Source organism: Perca flavescens, unplaced genomic scaffold (assembly GCF_004354835.1).
Source record: "Perca flavescens isolate YP-PL-M2 unplaced genomic scaffold, PFLA_1.0 EPR50_1.1_unplaced_scaf_14, whole genome shotgun sequence".
In the NCBI taxonomy this organism is placed as follows: domain Eukaryota; kingdom Metazoa; phylum Chordata; class Actinopteri; order Perciformes; family Percidae; genus Perca; species Perca flavescens.
Window position 1 is genome coordinate 9,376 of NW_021166559.1, and position 9,405 is coordinate 18,780.

The 9,405-nt window shown below is 43.9% G+C and overlaps 1 protein-coding gene across 1 annotated transcript; it reads left to right on the plus strand.

Annotated features, from left to right (window-relative positions):
* Positions 1-439: 439 nt before the first annotated feature.
* Positions 440-8,719, plus strand: LOC114551539 (pleckstrin homology domain-containing family O member 1-like). Its single transcript, XM_028572564.1, has 2 exons — positions 440-583; positions 7,921-8,719. Exons 1-2 carry the CDS (start codon positions 440-442, stop codon positions 8,458-8,460), a joined length of 684 nt encoding a protein of 227 aa, XP_028428365.1. The 3' UTR covers positions 8,461-8,719.
* Positions 8,720-9,405: the final 686 nt, after the last annotated feature.

Genomic DNA, 9,405 nt, shown 5'->3' on the forward strand with positions numbered 1-9,405 from the left:
TGGTGGAGATATGCTGGCTCTATACACGCTAAAAGTCATGATTATTTACATGGAGTCTGGTGGAGATATGCTGGCTCTATACACGCTAAAAGTCCTGATTATTTACATGGAGTCTGGTGGAGATATGCTGGCTCTATACACGCTAAAGTCCTGATTATTTACATGGAGTCTGGTGGAGATATGCTGGCTCTATACACGCTAAAAGTCCTGATTATTTACATGGAGTCTGGTGGGTTTGGTGATGGGATTTCAGAGCCACCAGACTCCATGTAATCTCCACATGTAAATGGGTGAATTAAAGGTTTATTTCAACCAAACCAGAGTGGTGATTGTTGGAACAGTGGAAAGATGAACCAAGACGGCTTTTGGTAGTTTTATTTAGTTTCTGTCCACTTTGAATGAAGTGTGTTTTACGATGATAAAAGTCCTGATTATTTACATGGAGTCTGGTGCGTACCTGAAGGGCTGCTTGTGTTGTCACCAGGTGACGGTGGAAGACTCTCAGCTGTCCCATCTGACTCGAGATCGAGCGAAGATCCCTCAGAACCGGCGGCTGCCGACCAGAGGTCACCTGCTCGCTGTGGTCAGTCCCGTCCACCTAAACATAACTTCGTCATTAAGCAAGGCCGCCCAATTTGGGGCCCGTGGGTCCAGTTTTGGTCCACACCCCCTATGTTTTGGCACCACCATGACATATGACATGCTGATGATTACTCTCCTCTTATTGTGAAAGTGTTGTAAAATAACCGTAATGACCACAAAATGTACATTCGGTGCCGCTAAAAATGACCTAACCCTTTCAAAGTTTTTAATATCAGAAATATGAGTTTCTTACGATCAAATTGCCCAAAAATAACTTGGATGTATGTATGTTGTATGGGACCCATACAACATTCTTCACAATCAGAAGAGACACACACACACAAACACATACACACACAAACACACACACACACAGACACACAGACAGACACACAGACAGACCTATGTATGTATAAACAGTATATTGTGTGTAAGTTAACGATGTGTAAGTTAACGGTGTGTAAGTTAACGGTGTGTAAGTTAACGGTGTGTAAGTTAACGATAAGTTAACGGTGTGTAAGTTAACGGTGTGTAAGGTAACGGTGTGTAAGTTAACGGTGTTTAAGTTAACGGTGTGTAAGTTAACGGTGTGTAAGGTAACAATAAGTTAACGGTGTTTAAGTTAACGGTGTGTAAGTTAACTGTGTGTAAGGTAACGGTGTGTAAGTTAACTGTGTGTAAGGTAACGGTGTGTAAGTTAACGGTGTGTAAGGTAACGGTGTGTAAGTTAACGGTGTGTAAGGTAACAATAAGTTAACGGTGTGTAAGTTAACGGTGTGTAAGTTAACGGTGTGTAAGTTAACTGTGTGTAAGTTAACTGTGTGTAAGGTAACGGTGTGTAAGTTAACGGTGTGTAAGTTAACGTGTGTAAAGATAACGTGTATAAGGTAACGGTGTGTGAGTTAACGGTGTGTAAGGTAACGGTGTGTAAGTAACGGTGTGTAAGTTAACGTTGTGTAAGTTAACGGTGTGTAAGGTAACGGTGTGTAAGTTAACGGTGTATAAGGTAACGGTGTGTAAGTTAACGGTGTGCAAGTTAACGGTGTGTAAGGTAACGTTGTGTAAGGTAACGGTGTGTAAGTAACGGTGTGTAAGTTAACGGTGTGTAAGTTAACGGTGTGTAAGTTAACGTTAAGTTAACGGTGTGTAAGTTAACGGTGTGTAAGGTAACGGTGTGTAAGTTAACGATGTGTAAGTTAACGGTGTGTAAGTTAACGGTGTGTAAGTTAACGGTGTGTAAGTTAACGATAAGTTAACGGTTGTTAAGTAAGTTAACGGTGTGTAAGGTAACGGTGTGTAAGGTAACAATAAGTTAACGGTGTGTAAATAGCGGTGTGTAAGTTAACGGTGTGTAAGTTAGCAGTGTTTAAGTTAACGGTGTGTAAGTTAACAGTGTGTAAGGTAACAATAAGTTAACGGTGTTTAAGTTAACGGTGTGTAAGTTAACTGTGTGTAAAGGTAACATTGTGTAAGTTAACTGTGTGTAAGGTAACGGTTGTGTAAGTTAACGGTGTGTAAGGTAGCGGTGTGTAAGGTAACAATAAGTTAGCGGTGTGTAAGTTAACGGTTGTGTAAGTTAACGGTGTGTAAGTTAACTGTGTGTAAGTTAACTGTGTGTAAGTAGCGGTGTGTAAGTTAACGGTTATGTAAGTTAACGGTGTGTAAGGTAACGGTGTATAAGGTAGCGGTGTGTAAGTTAGCGGTGTGTAAAATAACGGTGTGTAACGCAGTGTGTAAGTTAACGTTGTGTAAGTTAACGGTGTGTAAGGTAACGGTGTGTAAGGTAACATTGTGTAAGTTAACGGTGTATAAAATAGCAATTAATATGTAAAGTTAACGGTGTGCAAGTTAACGGTGTGTAAAATAACGTTGTGTAAGGTAAACGGTGTGTAAAAATAGCGGTGTGTAAGTTAACGGTGTATAAAGGTAACGGTGTGTAAGTTAACGGTGTGCAAGTTAACGGTCTGTAAGTTAACGGTGTGTAAGGTAACGGTGTGTAAGTTAACGGTGTGCAAGTTAACGGTGTATAAAGGTAACAGTGTGTAAGTTAACGGCGTGTAAGTTAACGGTTGTAAGGTAACGGTGTAAGTTAACGGTGTGTAAGTTAACGGCGTGTAAGGTAACGGCGTGTAAGTTAACGGTGTGTAAGGTAACGGTGTGTAAGTTAACGGTGTGTAAGTTAACGGCGTGTAAGTTAACGGTGTATAAGGTAACGGTGTGTAAGTTAACGGTGTGTAAGGAACGGTGTGTAAGTTAACGGTGTGTGTAAGGTAACGGTGTGTAAGTTAACTGTGTGTAAGGTAACGGTGTGTTAGTTAACGGTGTGTAATGTAACGGTGTGTAAGTTAACGGTGTGTAAGGTAATGGTGTGTAAGGTAACGGTGTGTAAGGTAACGGTGTGTAAGTTAACGGTGTGTAAGATAACGGTGTGTAAGTTAACTGTGTGTAAGGTAACGATTGTGTAAGGTAACGGTGTGTAAGTTAACGGTGTGTAAGGTAACGCGGTGTAAAAGGTAACGGTGTGTAAGGTAACGCGATGTAAGGTAACGGTGTGTAAGGTAACGGTGTGTAAGGTAAACGTTTGTAAAGGCAACGGTGTGTAAGGTAACGTGTAAAAGATAACGGTGTAAGATAACGGTGTGTAAGGCAACGTGTTTAAGGTAACGGTGTGTAAGTTAACGGTGTGTAAGTTAAGGGTGTGTAAGTTAACGGTGTAAGGTAAACGGTGTGTAAGGTAACTGTGTGTAAGGTAACGGTGTGTAAGGTAACGTGTAAGGGTAACGGTGTGTAAGGTAACGGTGTGTAAGGTAACGTGTGTAAGGTAACGGTGTGTAAGGTAACGGTGTGTAAGTTAACGGTGTGTAAGGTAACGGTGTGTAAGGTAACGGTGTATAAGGTAACGGTGTGTAAGGTAACGGTGTGTAAGGTAACGGTGTGTAAGTTAACGGTGTGTAAGGTAACGTGTGTAAGGTAACGGTGTGTAAGGTAACAATAAGTTAACGGTGTGTAAGTTAACTGTGTGTAAGTTAGCGTGTGTGTAAGGTAACGGTGTGTAAGTTAGCGGTGTGTGTAAGGTAACAGTGTGTAAGTTAACGGTGTGTAAGGTAACGGTGTGTAAGGTAGCAATGTGTAAAATAGCGGTGTGTAAGTTAACGGTGTGTACTGTGTGTAAGGTAGCAGTGTGTAAGTTAACGGGCGTGTAAAACAACGGCGTGTAAGTTAACGGCGTGTAAGTTAACAGCGTGTAAGTTAACGGCGTGTAAAATAACGGCGTGTAAGTTAACGGCGTGTAAGTTAACGGCGTGTAAGTTAACGGCGTGTAAGGTAACGGCGTGTAAGTTAACGGCGTGTAAGTTAACGGCGTGTAAGGTAACGGCGTGTAAGGTAACGGCGTGTAAGGTAACGGCGTGTAAGTTAACGGCGTGTAAGGTAGCAGCGTGTAAAATAACGGTGTAAGTTAACAGCGTGTAAGTTAACGGTGTGTAAGGTAACGGTGTGTAAGGTAACGGTGTGTAAGGTAACGGTGTGTAAGTTAACGGTGTATAAGGTAACGGTGTGTAAGTTAACGGTGTGTAAGTTAACGGTGTGTAAGGTAGCAGTGTGTAAGTTAGCGGTGTGTAAGGTAACGGCGTGTAAGTTAACGGTGTATAAGGTAACGGCGTGTAAAAGTAGCGGCGTGTAAGGTAACGGCGTGTAAGTTATATAAGTTAACGGTGTGTAAGTTAACGGTGTGTAAGTTAACGGTGTGTAAAATAACGTTGTGTAAGTTAACGGCGTGTAAGGTAGCAGCGTGTAAGTTAACGGTGTATAAAGGTAACGGTGTGTAAAGGTAGCGGTGTGTAAGTTAACTGTGTGTAAGTTAACGGTGTGTAAGTTAACGGCGTGTAAAAGGTAACGTGTAAGTTAACGGCGTGTAAGTTAACGGCGTGTAAAATAACAGTGTGTAAGTTAACGGTGTGTAAGGTAGCAGTGTGTAAGGGTAGCGGTGTGTAAGTTAACTGTGTGTAAGTTAACGGTGTGTACTGTGTGTAAGGTAACGGTGTGTAAGTTAACGGTGTGTAAGGTAACGGTGTGTAAGTTAACGGTGTGTAAGTTAACGGTGTGTAAGGTAACGGTGTGTAAGTTAACGGCGTGTAAGGTAACGGCGTGTAAGTTAACAGTGTATAAGGTAACGGTGTGTAAGGTAACGGTGTGTAAGTTAACGGTGTGTAAGGTAACGGTGTGTAAGTTAACGGCGTGTAAGTTAACGGTGTATAAGGTAACGGTGTGTAAGTTAACGGTGTGTAAGTTAACGGTGTGTAAGTTAACGGCGTGTAAGTCAACGGCGTGTAAGTTAACGGTGTGTAAGGTAACGGTGTGTAAGTTAACGGCGTGTAAGGTAACGGCGTGTAAGTTAACAGTGTATAAGGTAACGGTGTGTAAGTAGCGGTGTGTAAGTTAACGGTGTGTAAGGTAGCAGTGTGTAAGTTAACGGCGTGTAAGTTAACGGTGTATAAGGTAACGGTGTGTAAGTTAACGGTGTGTAAGTTAACGATGTGTAAGTTAACGGCGTGTAAGTCAACGGCGTGTAAGTTAACGGTGTGTAAGGTAACGGTGTGTAAGTTAACGGCGTGTAAGTTAACGGCGTATAAGGTAACGGTGTGTAAGGTAACGGTGTGTAAGTTAACGGTGTGTAAGGTAACGGCGTGTAAGTTAACAGTGTATAAGGTAACGGTGTGTAAGTTAACGGCGTGTAAGGTAACGGCGTGTAAGGTAACGGTGTGTAAGGTAACGGTGTGTAAGTTAACGGTGTGTAAGGTAACGGTGTGTAAGGTAGCAGTGTGTAAGTTAACGATGTATAAAGGTAGCAGTGTGTAAGTTAACGGTGTGTAAGTTAACGGCGTGTAAGGTAACGGCGTGTAAGTTAACGGCGTTAACGGTGTGTAAGGTAACGGTGTGTAAGGTAACGGTGTGTAAGGTAACTGTGTGTAAGGTAACGGTGTGTAAGGTAACGGTGTGTAAGGTAACGGTGTGTAAGGTAACTGTGTGTAAGGTAACGGTGTGTAAGGTAACGGTGTTTAAGTGTAAGTTAACGGTGTGTAAGTTAACGGCGTGTAAGTTAACGGTGTGTAAGGTAACGGTGTGTAAGTTAACGGCGTGTAAGGTAACGGCGTGTAAGTTAACGGTGTATAAGGTAACGGTGTGTAAGGTAACGGTGTGTAAGTTAACGGCGTGTAAGTTAACGGCGTGTAAGTTAACGGCGTGTAAGTTAACGGTGTGTAAGTTAACGGTGTGTAAGTTAACGGCGTGTAAGTTAACGGCGTGTAAGTTAACGGCGTGTAAGTTAACGTGTATAAGGTAACGGTGTGTAAGTTAACGGTGTGTAAGTTAACGGCGTGTAAGTTAACGGTGTATAAGTTAACGGTGTGTAAGGTAACGGCGTGTAAGTTAACGGTGTATAAGGTAACGGTGTGTAAGTTAACAGTGTGTAAGGTAACGGTGTGTAAGTTAACGGTGTGTAAGTTAACGGCGTGTAAGGTAACGGCGTGTAAGTTAACGGTGTGTAAGGAACGGTGTGTAAGTTAACGGTGTGTAAGTTAACTGTGTGTAAGGTAATGGTGTGTTAGTTAACGGTGTGTAATGTAACGGTGTGTAAGTTAACGGTGTGTAAGGTAATGGTGTGTAAGGTAACGGTGTGTAAGGTAACGGTGTGTAAGTTAACGGTGTGTAAGATAACGGTGTGTAAGTTAACTGTGTGTAAGGTAACGGTGTGTAAGGTAACGGTGTGTAAGTTAACGGTGTGTAAGGTAACGTGTGTAAGGTAACGGTGTGTAAGGTAACGTGTGTAAGGTAACTGTGTGTAAGGTAACGGTGTGTAAGGTAACGGTGTGTAAGGTAACGGTGTGTAAGGTAACTGTGTGTAAGGTAACGGTGTGTAAGGTAACGTTTGTAAGGTAACGGTGTGTAAGGTAACGGTGTGTAAGGTAACGTGTGTAAGGTAACGGTGTGTAAGGTAACGGTGTGTAAGTTAACGGTGTGTAAGGTAACGGTGTGTAAGGTAACGGTGTATAAGGTAACGGTGTGTAAGGTAACGGTGTGTAAGGTAACGGTGTGTAAGGTAACGGTGTGTAAGTTAACGGTGTATAAGGTAACGGTGTGTAAGTTAACGGTGTGTAAGTTAACGGCGTGTAAGGTAACGGCGTGTAAGTTAACGGCGTTAACGGTGTGTAAGGTAACGGTGTGTAAGGTAACGGTGTGTAAGGTAACTGTGTGTAAGGTAACGGTGTGTAAGGTAACGGTGTGTAAGGTAACGGTGTGTAAGGTAACTGTGTGTAAGGTAACGGTGTGTAAGGTAACGGTGTTTAAGTGTAAGTTAACGGTGTGTAAGTTAACGGCGTGTAAGTTAACGGTGTGTAAGGTAACGGTGTGTAAGTTAACGGCGCAGTAAGGTAACGGCGTGTAAGTTAACGGTGTATAAGGCAACGTGTGTAAGGTAACGGTGTGTAAGTTAACGGCGTGTAAGTTAACGGCGTAAGTTAACGGGCGGTAAGTTAACGGTGTGTGTTAACAGCGTGTGTTAACGGGCGGTAATGCTAACGGTGTGTTAAACGGTATAAGGTAATGGTGTGTTTAACGGTGTGTGTTAACGGTGTGTAAGGTAACGTATAAGGTAACGGTGTAAGGTAACGGTGTGTAAGGTAACGGTGTGTAAGGTAACGGTGTGTAAGTTAACGGTGTGTAAGGTAAAGTGTGTAAGGTAACGGTGTGTAAGGTAACTGTGTGTAAGGTAACGGTGTGTAAGGTAACGGTGTGTAAGGTAACGTGTGTAAGGTAACGGTGTGTAAGGTAACGGTGTGTAAGGTAACGGTGTAAGGTAACGGTGTAAGGTAACGGTGTGTAAGGTAACGGTGTAAGGTAACGGTGTGTAAGGTAACTGTGTAACGTAACGGGTGTGTAAGGTAACGTGTAAGTTAAGGGTGTGTAAGGTAACGGTGTAAGGTAACGGTGTGTAAGGTAACTGTGTGTAAGGTAACGGTGTGTAAGGTAACTGTGTGTAAGGTAACGGTGTGTAAGGTAACGGTGTGTAAGGTAACGGTGTGTAAGGTAACGGTGTGTAAGGTAACGGTGTGTAAGGTAACTGTGTGTAAGGTAACGGTGTGTAAGGTAACGTGTGTAAGGTAACGGTGTGTAAGGTAACGGTGTGTAAGGTAACGGTGTGTAAGGTAACGTGTAACGGTGTGTAAGGTAACGGTGTGTAAGGTAACTGTGTGTAAGGTAACGGTGTGTAAGGTAACGTGTGTAAGTTAACGGTGTGTAAGGTAACGGTGTGTAAGGTAACGGTGTGTCCCGTGTCTTTAGGCGTCGGCCTCGTCCTCTGACGGGACGTTGACCCTGGATCTGATCCACGAGGCCATCGGCCCGGACTGTCCCCGCTCCAAGACGGACGGAGCTCTCAACGCCGCCGCCGCCGAGGCTTCTGGGAAGTCTCAGAGCCTTCCCCGGGACGTGGCGGGACAAACGCCACAGCCCGGCAAACGCCTCACGCCCGCCGAGAAGAACCGCTGCGCCTCACTGGACGAGATCCTGACGCACTCGGAGCCCAGAACGGCGAGGAACAAAGCGGCGCCGATCGGCGCGCTGCAGGACCTGATCGCCGAGAAGCTGCAGAACACGGAGCGGCTGCTGGCGGCGGCGAGAGGAAACGGCGGCGAGCCCGGGAAGGCGAACGCCGGCGCCGGCAGCGAAGCCGAGAGACTGCTGGCCGAGGCCACGGCGGCATGGCGGCAGGCGCAGGAAGTGCTGCGCGAGGTGACAGAGCTGAGGGAGCTCTGTCAGCAGCTAGGCTCCGCCTCCTCCTGCTGCTGCTCAGCGCCAAAAACTGAACAACGCAGCATGTGAGCCGCACGCCGCTGGAGGGGGAAAAAAGCCACTTGAACTTTTAAATTATTGGGAAACATTCTGGTACGACAGGAAGTGCTGGAAAACAACTTCCTGTTTCTTAAATTCAGGGTTAGATTTTTCCGGTGGAAAACGAGAGAACTTGTCCGGTACATTTAGCCGTGTTTTGGTGTTTTAGGCCCCTCGATGTCGCCTTCCAGTGCAACACACACACACACACACAAACACACACAAACACACACAAACACACACACACACACACAAAATGTCATCTTCCAATGCAACACACACACACACAACCACACACATACACAATTCCAAACGAGAATACAGTAAATCTTAAAAGTGGCGTTTCCGTCCTAAATATGCTTTTAAACTAAAGTGTGACTCATTCGTGTTACATTCACAACACCCTATAGGTAAAACACCCTATAGTTAACAACACCCTATAGGTAAAACACCCTATAGTTAACAACACCCTATAGGTAAAACACCCTGTAGTTAACAACACCCTATAGGTAAAAACACCCTATAGGTAACAACACCCTATAGGTAACAACACCCTATAGGTAACAACACCCTATAGATAACAACACCCTATAGGTAAAACACCCTATATGTAGGTAAAAACACCCTATAGGTTACATTCACAACAACACCCTATAGGTAACAACACCCTATAGGTAACAACACGCTATAGGTAAAAACACCCTATAGGTAAAACACCCTATAGTTAACAACACCCTATAGGTAAAAACACGCTATAGGTAACAACACCCTATAGGTAAAAACACCCTATAGGTAACAACACCCTATAGGTAAAAACACCCTATAGTTAACAACACCCTATAGGTAAAACACCCTATAGTTAACAACACCCTATAGGTAAAAACACCCTATAGGTAACAACACCCTATAGGTAACAACACCCTATAGATAACAACA

Excerpts from the sequence above, each read along its gene's own strand:
- LOC114551539 (XM_028572564.1), top strand. The coding sequence starts at position 440 with ATGGAGTCTGGTGCGTACCTGAAGGGCTGCTTGTGTTGTCACCAGGTG. Across the intron at positions 584-7,920 it reads GAGGTCACCTGCTCGCTGTG|GCGTCGGCCTCGTCCTCTGA; the intron begins GTCAGTCCCGTC and ends CCGTGTCTTTAG.